The sequence below is a fragment of the Doryrhamphus excisus genome, chromosome 19 (genome assembly GCF_030265055.1).
Source record: "Doryrhamphus excisus isolate RoL2022-K1 chromosome 19, RoL_Dexc_1.0, whole genome shotgun sequence".
In the NCBI taxonomy this organism is placed as follows: Eukaryota; Metazoa; Chordata; class Actinopteri; order Syngnathiformes; family Syngnathidae; genus Doryrhamphus; species Doryrhamphus excisus.
In genome coordinates this window covers 3,637,618-3,653,455 of record NC_080484.1, presented here as the reverse complement: position 1 = coordinate 3,653,455, position 15,838 = coordinate 3,637,618, and the positions used below count along the sequence as shown (strand labels likewise).

General features: G+C 42.0%; 1 protein-coding gene across 3 annotated transcripts in view; it reads left to right on the top strand.

Moving 5' to 3' along the window:
- dcc (DCC netrin 1 receptor) overlaps positions 1-15,838 on the top strand; it is a 278,686-nt gene that overhangs the window by 86,516 nt on the left and 176,332 nt on the right. For all 3 annotated transcript variants that reach the window (XM_058057939.1, XM_058057938.1, XM_058057936.1), the window contains exon 3: positions 3,667-3,954. In XM_058057939.1, the coding sequence (XP_057913922.1) occupies positions 3,667-3,954 (288 nt within the window). The remainder of the gene's footprint in view (positions 1-3,666; positions 3,955-15,838) is intronic.

The following is a 15,838-nucleotide window of genomic DNA, read 5'->3' as shown; positions in this document are numbered from 1 at the left end:
TTGTCAGCTCGTTCAGCTGCATACTGGCCTATGTTCACAAAACAGTCCACTGTCAAATGATTAAACAGATTAAAATGCATTAATTTTTGCTGTTCGGGAATCAGGAACTCCAACCACTTGTGCCTGATGGTGGCGTCTTTAGGAATTGTAAACAAATGTGGTGTTCCCTTTCCAGGTATTGCTAGCAAGTAAACAGCGGAGCAGCGCTTTGGGAGGATGGGGGAAGCAGAGCTTGGGAACTTTACATATAAGGAAGTCCACCCCTCTGTGACATCACAAAGGGGCAGTTTTACCATGCCCTCTGAAACCAAGCAGTTGAGCCATCCCAAACTTCTTTCAGGGCTCACTTCCAAATGCGCAAACTTCATTATCTGAAACTTTTGCATTGTTTAAAACAAAAATACAACATTACAACATAACTTCATTTATAGGTTATGAAAGTGGAAAAAGCATATGTCCCCTTTAAGAACTTTAAGAACCCGACTTCGTCCTTCACTTCGCTCACTTCGCTTTCTCTGCCACTCAAACCCTCATCCATGCATTTGTCACATCCAGAATTGACTATATAGAACTCCCTATGGTACACCATCCAAAATCCTGCTGCCTCCGCCCATCTGCTCTCGTTACACCTGTCCTTCAAAACCTTCACTGGATTCCCGTCCCCCAACGTATTCAGTTCAAAGTCTTTCTCAATACTTTAAAGCTCTCCCTCATGTCCTGTTTGCTCGTCAGAGTCAAACCTCCTGCCACTTCCCTGTAGGACCAGGACCCTCTTACTGTAAACAATATTCGAGTACCTTGAAAAGACCAATACAAATAAAATGTTTTATTATATATTATTATATGCGTGACGAAAGATTCATTTCATTCTTTTCTCTAGTAATGTGCACCGCATCACTGAGAGCAGTCACCTTTCCTGCAATGCTCCAATATCCATCTGATAACATAACTAGTTAACTACGGCAGTTAGCTACAAGTGCATCTTGTACGACTGAGCCGTCAACGCACATCAACGTGAGAGCTGCTAATGTGAACAAAGAAAAGTTGTGATGCACAAAGAACTTTGTCTAATTTCATTCACTTTATATCAACTTATTTCAGGAGCAAAATGCGAATGAAAGAGTTGAAAAACATACTTGCACGAGTGCTGCCTGACACCCAGACACAATGAAGACAGCCGCTGCAGTCAGGAAGTCTGTCGAGCAAGGGGTGGTTGCTGTGTGTGACTGGCCTATTACAGAGCCTGAAGAATGAATACATTATGAGGATTTTCCATCATCACCATTACAGATAATGACGAGCTGCACTTTCATACTTGTACTCTGTAAAATGTATTATCCATAACGGGTATGATATGTTATCAATAATAAGTGGAACATTTGCGCATCTGTTGATAATGTTGAAAGTGTGCAGTGCTGGCCGGTGTGTCTTTATGGATGTAAGGTTTGGGGTGGACTTTTATCTACTTTTATCATGCTTGTGTTTGTAGTGTTGACCCAGCCTGCAGTTATGATTGGAATCCTGCAATGGTGTTAATCAGTCCAATCTCAGTGAAATAAGGGGCAAAATAAAATAATAACTTCAATGATGTAGAATGCTTTCAATTGTGTTCATGGACACCTTGGACCCCTTTAACACTTGGTACGACGTTTCTTTTTGGGGAGGGAAAATTATCAAGTAATCCTCAGTACCACGGGAAACACCTTTATGGAGTCATTCTCCGCATGAGCTTGATGTGCAAGCATACAGCAGACTGGACACATACCAATTTAGAAATGCCACAGCAGGAACATGTAAAATGTGCCGTCTCAGTCAAATTAAAACAGACACCAAGATACATCGTCTTTTGACAGCAAGAAACAAGCGTGACTGGCAGTGAGAGACCTGTATGTTTATGTAGCCACAGGCTCTTTGTTCTTGAAGTGAATCTGAGCAGACAGGAAGCAGCATAGTCGCTAAACACAGCAGGCTGGACACTGTTTGACCTGTTCTTTCCTTTTTGTTGGTCTTCCTCCTGTTCACCGTTCTATTTTTTTTCTCATCTTTTATTTTTCCTTGTATTTTGTTCTTCTTGACCCAGAAAACCTTCATGTCTCATCACCTCATTTGTCTTTTCAACTTGCTTCCACCACGTGTAGTCTGTACAAGCATTTGGTTAAGCTAACACCTCCACCTGAACACTGCATGCAAAAGGATGAAAGTTTATCTTCCGAAACATCTGGAGCACAGCCAATAGGGGTCACCACAAATGAGCATAACTTCAGCAGCCATTTTAATGACATATACGTACAGGTAAATCTCCAGACAGTAACATTAACCTTTTGACTGCCGCATTGACTGACCACAACATCACGTACACCCACACAGTAGCTGCATCAAACACTGCCTGTATGGCTATGGTCAAATATTACACACCTCTCAATATGTTGCAGTATGCACATTGAAATCTTAAACTTGATGCATTTCTGATGCATTTTACAAGAGAGCTGTGTACGTCTTGCTGTGTCACTGCCGGTGTTATTTTTTTTTGTCTGCTCTATTTGGCTAGAGAGATGAAGTCACTTGGAAAATTTTGCTTCAAGTACTGAACACTGTGCCTTTCGAGAAAAATACAGTGAAAAAGGTTGACATATTATTTCCCTGTTTGCCATCATTTCATGTTTGCATGAATCAACAACTTTACACAGACCATAAAAAATAATTCAATGATAAGTCTTACAGATCACTTACACACATACACAGTACACATATAGTGCAATAACAATAAATATAAATATAGCAACTTATGATCAATCCATGTCAATTTCAGACTTAAAATAATGTACATATGTAAGGGCTATACATTTCAGTTTAAACCACACCCATTTCCGGCTATGCCACGCTGTACCCACTTCAAGTACAGCTAAAGATACAGATAGTGGGGTACTTGCTCATCTCTAGTGATTATGTGATTGTTGTGATTGCAAAAACACAACGCGGCAGTGAGATCAACACAGACACCACCTTTGTTTTGAGTTGTTTCTTCAATGTAGGAGTGTTTTCACTTTTTTTGATGATTCGCCATATAGTCATTAGGGCTGCAAATTCTGGAAAAAATGACTTCCAGTTGCGACTTGTATCTTTAATTTCCTTGTAGTTGAAATGATGTAATCTTCAATATTTGTCCAGTTCCTTGATCCAACAACAAGTACTTCAGCTTCCCCGAGTCTTACATCTTACATTTCGCTTTCTTTGTGATGCCAGTGTTGCGTTGTGATGTAGAGGTTTGCGCCTTTCGGCTTGCTTATGTGAATCACAATGTTCTTGATTAGAAATGAGATTGCGGTTTTGTAGGACATGTTTTTAACACACAAACACATGCCATCTGTCAGAAAAGTTAGTTAATTCAATGATGCAATCAGTGAGCTGATTGATATTAGGTCAAACCAGGGCGGCGGAACTAACGCAACCTGGCCTGGCCTGGTGAGAGAGATGCTGTCATGCCAATGGCAGTGCAGCGTGAGCCCTTCAGTTAAATGACAGCATTTTTTTTTTTTTTAGTCTGCAGCTAAAATTGTCATCAAGATTGTTTTTTTCTGCAGGTCAAGTTAATAAATACATATGCTTTTAATTCAAAAATAAATTAATTTAATTAATATTTTGCCTATTTTGTCTTGTCAACTCCAGGTCCACTAAGGGTAGTTGTCCCCACTGAGTCCGTCTCTTCCTACCTCGGTGACACAGCACTGCTACGTTGTGAGGTCTCAGGAGAACCAACTCCCGTCATCCGCTGGCAGAAAAATCGAGATGATTTGCCGCTGACATTTGATCCCTCCTCCCGCCTCGCGGTGTTGCCGTCTGGCTCTCTGCAGGTCAGCCGTGTCCAGCCTCCAGACTCAGCCACCTATCGCTGTTTGGCTGACAATCCTGGCAGCACAAGGACGGGGGCAGATGCTGAACTACGGGTGCTCCCAGGTGAGTGATGTACCGATGATGCACTGCTAATGCAGTCATTGGCACCTTATTTGTCTGTTTATTAATCTATCTTCGAGCTTGTAAAGCTGGTAGAACTTCATATGAACATATGAATTCATACATATTGTTTTAATGTTTCATTTAAATTAGGATATGTTGTCTTATTCCGCTTACTTTGCTAAAGGTTGGTAGATGACATCATCAGCTCAGGACTTTGAAACTGTGTGGGCCTGTCACAGCCAAAAATAAATGGCAAACAGGCATTAATGTCTTCTTTTTACGTTTTTGCTAAGTATCACTTCACTTGGTGCTGAAGATGAATAAGGAAACGGCCATATTTCCACCTGTATTTAACAGTTATACTCTTTTGACTGGCTGTAATAATTATTGCTAGATCGGCTCATTGACGTTGTAATTAATATACACTGTGATTATGAGAATGTCTGCAGCTCGAGAGAAGGATAGGGTCTGTCAGTAGTCTCTGAAGTACCATACTCTCTTGGCACATTATTAGTAGTCAATACATTGCTCACTTCATCAGTCAGATTAAATTTGTTTTCTGCTTTTTGTTAGACAGCACTTTGGTCCTTGTGTTCACTCCCATAGGGGTGCCCTGGAGCTCAAGTGTAGACATTGAAGTGAACAACAAGGTGCCTGAAAGAGAACATACTATCTAGTCTATATGCAAAACATACATAGCCAGGTGACATTGAATCCACGTTGAAATCTCAAGTATGGATCATTGAATCAACATTGGATTTCAATGTTGATTTAGCATCAGTTTATAACCCGCTGTCAACACTGTAACAATGCTTATTTCATAACCATTAAAATGTCAACATAACAGAAACATTGCCACACAGTGGCTTGTTGGTTAGTTTGGCTCACTGTCAGCGTATCACGTTTGCATGTTCTCCCAGTGTGTGAATGGGTTCTCTATGGGTAGTCAGACTTCTTGCCGCATTCCAAAAATATGCATGCAAGGTTAATTAGAGACTAAATTGTAAAGGTATGAATGTGGGGTGTGCCCCTATGTGTATTGTTTATTATTCAGGTATATGTGTACTGTGTATGTGTGTGAGCCTTGAGACTTGGGGAACTGGGGAAGTGCCTAACAGCACTGGACAGTGCACTCACCACGAGCTCACAGAGCCAGTGGTTGCAGCCCGATGCAGCCCCGCATGCAACTAAAAGTGCGACTCAGTGTCTGCATGCTCACAAATCTGTGCTGAGGTGGTACTCACCACAAACAGATCCCCAATTTTTACCCAACGTTTCAAGTACAGTGGGTTGTGAGAGGGGGTTTAGCCACTGTTCGACAGATGACCACATTGGGAGCTTCGAAAACTCACCACACCCATGTGTTTGTTGCCAAATGCCACACCAGTCTAAAGCTTTTCAAAGCACCACCCTGGTGAGACATTTTTGTGGCATATTTTGCAGGGTGAAAAACTAATATGACTTTCACATGACCGGAAGTCCACCACACACCAGACATGCTTGTTTTGGCTTGGGGGTGGCGCTGATCAGCGGAGGCAAGTGCGTAATTTGCATGGGGGATACATGGGTTATGAGCCCCGAAAAAATCAGATCCAGCCAATATAACCTCCCAAATATTTAATAAAAATATGCATTATATTGCATTAATATCTTGTCAATTTTCTTTATTTAAATAATTTACCAGCAGAAGAGTAGCATGTTTAATCATCTCTTAATGTAAACCCCCTTTGGTAATAACACTTGGTATTACCCATCCCACTTTCTCTACCTAATGTTTACTAATGGTCGGCATGGATGGGGACAGCAGAACCACAATAATATAAGAGCACTAACAGGCGGACAGACAACAATTTTTCATTGTTGGTCGGCACCTTGACCTTATCAAAAATGAAAAATCCTGACCAAAAAGAGGTAAATCACCGTATTGTTAAGTTTGTTGATGATTTGTGAATGGAGTTGGCAAACTAGTTGTTGGATTGCCAGTGTCCTGTGAGATGATGCCAAAGGGTGTCAAAAATGTACTGTGTAGAACCAAGGCAGTTTTGCTGACTTTGCTCTAATACCGTAGCACCGTTACTAGAACTATATTTCTCGGTTGAGTGAATGCAACATCACTCTTTTCCGCATCAAATATTTTGTCAGTAGTGAAGGTATTTTACTGATCAAATAACGCGATAGCCTACAGAGAAACTACATTTTTCCAGGCTTTTCAAAATGTTAAATACAGTGGTCTGCTGTGGTCAGAGCGGTAATCATGCTGATGACAGATGCTCCTTCAAGTGGCAATACATACCAGTCCTGCTGCAACAGGGCGGTTACAGCCGGTAACAATGACAGTGAAGTAATAGAATTTGACATGAATACGTGATAACAGTTTGCCATGTTCTGATGTTCAGAATAGATGGTGCAAGGTGCACTCAGTGTGTCACCCTGTATTGTGTTATGTGTTGTCATGAATTGTGCTGTGTGTAGTTTATTGGTGTCGCTGCAGTGATGCAATTGATTAATCTAAAAATCTAATTTTATTTTCATAGTTGACACAAACACAACATTAATTGAGTGGAAGCTGCCACAGTCTTGCTAGCTAGTACTTAAACACAATAAGAATTAACTACTGAGTCATTGTAGCATAAATACACTATTAAGTACACAGCTGCAACAGTGCCAAATAAACCACAGTAAAAGTATCACAGATCTAATACATTTTACCATCACCCCTTTTTGAAAAGTAAATGTTTCAATCAATAAACCGACAACAATTTCAACCCCCCAATGGCAGACCTAAAATTACGCCCTTGGGCGGAGACAAACGCCGTTATAAAGCAGTTATTGGCCAATATAGATTCAGGGTTTTTTCACTGACATTGGCCGATACCGATCGGTGACCAACAGACCAATTTTGTTAAGCCCAGTTGTACACATAATTTTCATTCCATCACTTAAAAACAACTTGTGCTTTATTAATAATTGCTTATAATAATAAAACTGCTTTCAACATGTCACGTTTTAGCAGTTTGTCAGTTGATTCAACATCTGTTTTCCATTGAAATTTTAAGTGGAAGAAAATGTTCCAAAAACATGCTAGGTTAATTGGCAACTCCAAATTGTCCGTCCATAGGTATGAATGTGAGTGTGAATGGTTGTTTGTCATGAGCCCTGTGATTGGCTGGTGACCAGTCCAGGGTGTACCCCGCCTCTCACCCGAAGACAGCTGGGATAGACTCCCCCGTGACCCTCGTGAGGATAAGAGGTAGAAAATGAATGAATGAACGTTAGTATGGTCTTGACTGCAGATAAACGACACAGCAGACATCAGTATGGTCCGTGGTTTGTCCTCTTCACCATGATGCAGGTGGTGATTCAGCCTGGTGGTCCAGGACCTCTTTCATCTGTGTGTCGGTGACTGTGTGAAGGGGACTCGTCATTCTATGATTATCTCCATAATCCCTCACTCCTTATTCTGACTCCCAAGTAAATTTGCTGCACGGACATTTCTCATTTTCTAGGGTTCATCTACTTGTGCTTAGCTTGTTCTTTTTATCATGGTCTTCTTTGGTTTTAAATACTGATGAAACTTCCTGGATTTTGGAGCAAATCGTCTTGTTGTTTTTTTAGAACTCTCCATCCTGCAGGCCAGCCTAAGGGCAAACCATCATGGACCACTAGAGACTGGAGAAGTGTGTTTGTTTATGTGTTTTTTTAATGTCCTCAGGCACCAGTTGTAGCTGTTGGGAAACAGTTTAAGGTAGTTGAGTCCAAAGCTTGACCGCAGCTTGTTTCTTGTTGGTCTGCATAATATTTTTAAAAATAACAACACAGCCTGCATTGGAGTGCCCTTGCACAAGGCAGCAAAACTTTTTTTTTTTGCATTTTGTCATTATCCATATTCGTGTTTAAAGAAAATGCTAATTATGTATTCACTCTTCACGCTTTGTGATTGGCTAGTCACACACAGCGACCACCTCTCCCAAGACGGACTGTCGTCCGGCAAGTTAAAAACAGTTGGTTTTGCATTGGTCAGCATAGAAACACTTGTTATGGCTCTGTTTTCCAACACAAAATTTGTGCTCCAGTCCTCTGTAAAAAATGCTGACAGCAAACAAGCATCTTGTTTAGCAAAGTTGAGAACTCAGTAGCCACTCCTCCGTCTGGTCCATCGGTGACACTGAGACGAGCAGCTAACGAGTCGTGTTACTCCGCCATTAAAATGTAGTTTTTGTGTTCGTTGCTACAATAAGAATATTGCTGTAGCTTGGTTAATATTCAAGTCATTTATGGAAATGGAACACTGTTCGCGCTTCTTTGAGGGTTTTTTGTTTAGCATCAAAATAGGTATACTTCCCATGACTTGCTTTAATTCTTTTCGCTCCGAAGAGTGCTCAGAAAAGGGAAAGAAATACATGTTCATGTTTCAAATATTGATTTTGTATGATGCGCAAAATTCCATAGAAGTGCATTTTTTTAAGGGAAAGAAAAAAATCCAAACATACATGGCCCTGTGTGAAAAAGTGACTGCCCCCTAAACCTAATTAATGGTTGGACATCCCTTAGCAGCAACAACTGCAATCAAGCCTTTGTAATAATTTGCAATGAGGTTCTTACAGTGTTGTGGGGGTGTTTGGCCCACTCGTCTTTGCAGAATGGTTGTCATTCAGCCACATTGAAGGGTTTTTAAGCACAAGGCACCTTTTTAAAATCATGCCACAGCATCGCAATTGGATTCAGGTCGAGACTTTGACAAGGCCACTGTATCCTTCAGGATTTTTTGGTAGACAGCAGAAACTATTTATCACAGCAAATCTTCTAGGTCCTGAAGCAGTAAAACAGACCCAGACCATCACATTGCCACCACCATATGTTTTGTTGGTATAATGTTCTTATTTTGAAATGCAGCATTACTTTTACGCCAGATGTACAAGTTTAAGTTCAAGTAGTATTTATTTTCATTGTACCAAAAAACAAATACATTGTGTTTGGAGCATCCACATGCATAGTTAGTGAAGTACAAAGTTGGTAAAGTGCAGACCCAAGTGAACTGAATAACCCCTAAATGTGTGTAAGAATATATCAATAATAGTATTGTGAAAGTGCATTTGACAACAACAGGGACATTCAGAAAATACATGAGAATAGTGATATCATGCAGCAATGCAAAATCAGTTTCGTGCTATTAATTGTTGAGTGTGGTGTTTGTCCAGGGGTTTGAGAGGGGTTGATACAGGCTGTTGGCAAACGATGCAGCATTTTAAATGTATTGTTTGATATGTTATAGTATTTTTAATACATATATCTGTATTTCTGTTAATTTACATCAGCAAATAGACGTGTTTGCCCGCGTATTAGTGGTTGCAACCCACCATTAAACCAAAAGAAGAAGTGTATGCCAGTGGCACTAAATACATTACCGTGAGTAAGGTACAGTGGCACCTTTGTGGCCGCCTTTGCGTCATGACACAAACCAGGTAACACAATTCAGCAATGGAAAAACATTGAACTGGAAAACAGTGAGCAGCATGGGAGATGCTGTTTGTCTTCAGTTTGTCAGATGCTGTGCTCAAGGAGAAACAGGAGCGCTGAGGTGACAATGTCTTGAAACATTTGGTTGGAGAAACACAGACACCAGAGAGACAGAAAGCTGAGCGAGAATGCATTCAGTGAAAATTCCCTCTGAACTGTGGAAATAATAGTCCAGTGAAAAGAGAACTGGCTTAGAAGTTGTCCAAGTTTTCATGAAAACTTAAGGTCGGAAGGCCTTGTTTCACTGAGCAAAATATGTCTAGATTGTATTTTTCATGCTTTTTTTCCTGTCAGGGGTCACCACAGTGAGTCAACTGCATGAATGGTTTTTGCTTAGCTTCTATGCGCTTGCTGACCGGGTATCAAACACATGCCCTCTGCCATGAAAAGCAGTGTGTACCATTACACCACCAGAAATTCAAATATGCGATGTTGCTCGCTCAGCAGACAGGTAACAGACTTTTTGGAAATTACATTTTGGAGCCCTGACTTGAAGCACTTTAGAGCTATCCATCCTTTCATCCATCCATCCATTTTTTGTACTGCTTATCCTGACTCGGGTCGCGGGCATGCCAGAGCCCATCCTAGCTGCCCTCAGGGGAGAGGCGGGGTACACCCTGGACTGGTCGCCAGCCAATCACAGGGCACATATAGACAAACAACCATTCACACTCACATTCATATCTATGGACAATTTGGAGTCGCCAATTAACCTAGCATGTTTTTGGAATGTGGGAGGAAACCGGAGTACCCGGAGAAAACCAACGCACAGGGAGAATATGCAAACTCCACACAGAGATGCCAAAGTGGGGACTGTAGAACTAAACATATAGAAATAAAATAGTATGTTGAAATATGATTTACGATGGCTGCATGGCGATCGAGTGGTTAGCACCGAGGCCCCACAGTTAGGAGACACAAGTTCAATTCCACCCTTGGCCATCGCTGTGTGGAGTTTGCATGTTCTCCCTGTGCATGCGTGAGTTTCACCAATAGTGGTGTCCCATATTGGGTTCCAAATCGTTCAAGTCCATATTTGTAGGGTGCATAAAGTCAATTGAGCCAATTCAGAAAAAACTCCAAATGTGTCTTCCTCTGCCATTTGCACATAGTCTTCATCAGGACTAGCCTTACTGGCCTTTCATATCCCAAGACCCTTCGCGGCCAGCTTTGAAAAAAAAATTAAACATGGCACTACACGGAGGAAAAAAGGAAACACTTTAAAATGTTAGTATGGATTTAAAATGTAAGGATTCAGCATGTAGACCTCGACCACCATTCTGTTTTCCACTCTGTTACCCCAAAGGAGGGCCTCATAGTGGGGCTGTGCAGACAGCTTCATGCATTTTTTTTAAGTGAAGCCGTAACTCTTTTACTTCAATTGCTAGTAGGGTTGTCACGAACAGGGCAGCCTGACGCCAATCAGACTGTGAACTATGGCATCGCTACTATGAATGATAATGTACATAATATAGAGGTCCCAATGCGTGAGGCAGAATTGAAACTGCACATTAAGAGCTCTGCAGCAGGCAATCCAACCTACCTTGGTGTTCCAGCATCACGTCAACAGCTGTCGCAGTACTTACGTATGTCCAAGCAGAAATTTGAGTGCAGTCATCCCTTGCAATATTGCAGTTTGATTATGGCTCCCTTGCTATATTGCGTTTTTTGGAAAATTAATTTTCACTGTTTTGTGCTAGGCTATGGTCCATTATTAGTCAAAACATATGGAAATACAAGTCATATATAGTATTTTTGTAGGCGTTTGCAGATGACATTGTGATTTGTACTGAGAGTAGGGAACAGGAGGTTTGCCCTGGAAAGGAGAGGAATGAAGATTAGCCGCAGTAACAGGATATGTGTGTGAATGAGAGGGACCCAAGTGGAAGAGTGAGGTTCCAGGGAGAAAAGATACAGAAGGTGGTTTTATGGTCTCAATGTGGCCTGAATGGACTATTGTGATAGCACTCTGTGTGAGCTGAAGTGTTTACCCGCATTCGATTACCGATCCAGCTACTGCTCCTGTGTTTTTATGTGCTCGCTTGCCAACTTCTAGCCTATCTGCTGGAAGTTAGCACCTGGTCACAGACACGCTGTGGGCCAACAAGCTTCTCATCTGGTCTACTCTTATCTGGACTTCCTCTTACGCTGCCCCCCCGATGGCAGAACCAATCTGGTATACAGTTGCAGAGCTTCTCTGGATACGCTGGCATCTGCCATTGCCCTCACCGCCGGTACTTCACCACCACCCGGACATCGCTATCCTCCCCCGTTGGAGATACAGCCATCGTGGGTCTCGCAGAAACTTCAATCACGACAACTCCTCCACAGCAATAAATTAATCTGGTCTACCACTCGTCGACCTCTCAGAAACTCAGACAGGGTAGCGGATAGCAGTGCATTAGCTAGCCTGGCTAGGACGGCTAATGCTAATGCTACCGTCAAGCATGACAACACCACTGTTTGCTTCGGTCTGCTCAACATCCGCTCTCTTACGAGCAAGGGTCATCTCCTCCAGGATCTCCTCACTGACCGCAAGCTCGATTTTCTCTGTCTAACGGAAACATGGCAACAACCAAATGACTTTTCTACCCTCAATGAATCCACACCTGCTGGCTTTGTTTACATCTGCCATCCCCGTGGCAACGGTCGCGGGGGAGGTCTTGCAGTAATTCACCATGAGAAGTGGAAAGTCCTGCCTGTGTCTGTCTCTGCATTCAGCTCATTTGAATGCACTGTGTTTATACTCCCTGGACCCTCTCCCACTGTCGTCGCCACCATTTACCGACCCCTTAGCCACAGACTGACTTTTTAACTGACTTTGCCACTCTTCTTACACAGCTCTCCACTCTATCACCTAACTTAATACTGCTAGGAGATTTCAACATATACATAGAAAATAAACTCACCAGTCCCCCTCACCAGAGACTTTTTATTATGCCTCAACAGTTTTGGACTCCATCAATACAATGACTTCCCGACACATACCAAAGGACATACATTGGATCTACTCTGCTGCTCTGGCCTCACCCCCTCCAACTGCACCTCCGACGAACTTCCTATAACGGACCACTTTCTCCTCTCATTCAGCACTACACTCTGCCTCTCTGCAATCAAACTTCCATGTCTCATCTCCTTCAGGAACCTAAAGAACATTAATGTTGACGAAATTTCCTGTATCCCAATCCCAGATTTTCTTTCCAACCCTGATGATCTCGCAGCTCTCTACAACACTGGTTTAAACAACATCCTCAACTCTGTTGCCCCACTGAAAACTCGGACCGTTTCTTATTCATCATCTGCACCTTGGTACACCCCTGAACTCCGGATAATGAAATCTAAAGGATGACAACTGGAACAGCTTTACAAAAAAAAATGGACTCACAATACACAAAAACATTTACAATACCCACATTCTCCATTACAAAGACTCCATTGCACACAGTAAATCTTCTTATTACTCTGGTCATCACATTCAACAAAGGAGACACCAAATCACTTTTCTCATTACTCAACAAGATCCTCCAGCCTCTCCACTTCTTACCCCCCCCCCCCCCCCACACTTTTACTCAATTGACACCTGTAACTCATTGATGCTATTCTTCAATGACAAAATTAACTCCATTCATCAGCACCTCTGCTCACAACCTCCTCTTCTCCCCACACCCAAACCCTTTCTGTACAGTCAGCCTTTTTCCTCCTTTCAACTCCCCAATGCCTCTGAAATATCTGACCTCATCCACAAATCCAAGCCCTCCACATGCCAGCTGGATCCCATCCCCACAATCCTAGTCAAATCCTGCCTCTCCTCTCTGCTTCCTCTCATTTCTGCCATTATCCACTCTTCACTGTCTACCGGTATTGTCCCTCCAGCTTTCAAAACTGCTGCTGTCACTGGCCATCTCCAGTCCCTTCAGTACAGGGACTACAGAACAGTTGCACAATGGGTTGAAACGATAATTTAATCATGTCTAAAGGCAAATACACACATGACATTATGCAGGGAGGTTGTAGGACAACCTTGACACTTTAGGTACTTGAGGCTCTCTTGCTAGGTGCGAGCATGATAACTTTTAGCATTTTAGCTTATTTACTCATGTCTAAAGGCAAATACAACAGCTAGGAGACCAGGGTTCAATTCCACCCTCGGCCATCTCTGTGTGGAGTTTGCATGTTCTCCCCGTGCATGCGTGGGTTTTCTCCGGGTACTCCGGTTTCCTCCCACATTCCAAAAACATGCTAGGTTAATTGGCCACTCCAAATTGTCCGTAGGTATGAATGTGAGTGTGAATGGTTGTTTGTCTATATGTGCCCTGTGATTGGTTGGCCAAAAGACAGCTGGGATAGGCTCCAGCACCCCCGTGACTCTCATGAGGAAAAGCGGTAGTAAATGAATGCATGAATGAATAAAGGCAAATACACACATGGGATGATGTAGGGACACTATGGGACTACCTTAACACTTGTGGGACTTGGGGCTTTCTTGCTAGATGCTACCATACTAACTGTTAGCATGTTAGCATTTAAGCTAATTTACTCATGTCTAAAGTCAAATATGTACATAGCATTATACAGGGACATTATAGGACAGCCTTGGCACTTTCGGTATTGAGGCTCTCTTGCTATATAGTATAGTATGTTAGCATTTTTGCGAATGTACTTATATCTAAAGGCAAATACACATATAGCATGATGTAGGGGCAATATGGAACTGCATTAACACTTTTTGGACTTGGTGCTTTATTGCTAGCAAGAAGTCTACCATGCTACCATGTTAACTGTTAGCATGCTAGCATTTTTACTTTTGTGCGCATATCTAAATGAAAATACACACATGGCATGTTGTATGGACACTATGGAGCTGCCTTTTATATCATTTATAATGCCAGGAATTGCAGTGAAGTTATATCGGTGTGAGTTGAGCAACAACAAGCAACAACTAAAATATTTATGTGAAGTAAGAACTCAATATGCAATAAAAAATGAATCAATACTCAATAGTTATGCCTAATTACTTACATTTTGCAATGTGGGAGGAAACAGTTTATTTTGTACTTCTGTCTTCTCAGGAAGTGTTGAAGCTCCGCCTTCCCCTTTGTTTCAAGTGTGGTTACCGACCATAGTAGGTATCAAGGGGTGTATAGCCCTTAGCACTTACCGCTTACTCCCTAAGGAGACTTGGGACACCACTTGATTTTCATGAACACGCAAAACTGAGGGGTAAGGGGTCAGACAACGGCCAAGGGGTAAAATTAGGATTCAGTCTTTCACTCGTCATTAAAGTCCCCTTCCTTTCAATATGGACACTTACGTTTCACGTCAGCAATGTATATACGTCCATGAGACTCTAAGTTGCCTCTTATATTGCCTAGTCAATTACCTATTACAGTAATAGATAAGGTTTCCCACCTCATCAACTCAATCCCGAATGACCCCCCACAACCTCCAGTTTATCCCCTCAAATGTCCCTGGAGTCCCACAAATAAGGCAAGGTATTGTTCAAGCATATGATGTGAAAGCTGCAGTTCTGCTCACAAACGTGTCCATCCTCAAGACAGTCCACCTGGCATCAATCCTTGTGTCCAGAACACTGGTTCATTAATTAGTTGCTTAAAAGTTAGACACCATGGCCTAAATGCCAGCTTGCAGGATCCTTGTGGAAACCTGTCCCACTTTGATTGTCCGTGAGCACACCATTTTACCCCATATTTGGTCTCGAATGCCAATTTTGATGATGCTATTAATATCTAGTATAAAAAACACACAACACCACATTCATTCATTCATTCATTCATTTTCTACCGCTTTTTCCTCACGAGGGTCGCGGGGGGTGCTGGAGCCTATCCCAGCTGTCTTCGGGCGAGAGGCGGGGTACACCCTGGACTGGTCGCCAGCCAATCACAGACAACACCACATATGTATTCTATGTGTTCCACTGCTACATCACCCATCATTTTACATTAAACACAAACGGCTCTGTCTTCTCATGAGTTAAGAGACTCACGACTTGGCTGATATGCATTTTTTTTTTAAATCAAGACCACTTTAACATTTTGCCCTTGGCCGGTCTGATTGGCTTTATAGTTTTAACAGTCTATCCTCATTAAAAGGGTTGTTAAATACCGCAGATGTCATCATTTTCTTTGGCACTAACAAAGGCACTTACATCTTTTACAAAATGCACTTTCAGATGGATACAATTTCATTTTAAAAGTGTTAAAAGTGCCAAGTTTAATTGCAATAAAAAATATGAATATTATCTTTGAGAAGATAATAGGGATGGCACCGTGTACATGAATGAGGCATGGCTGAGCTGCCGCCATCTTGGGAGAGGCGGTCTTGAGTTCAGCTACAAAAACAAAAGTGT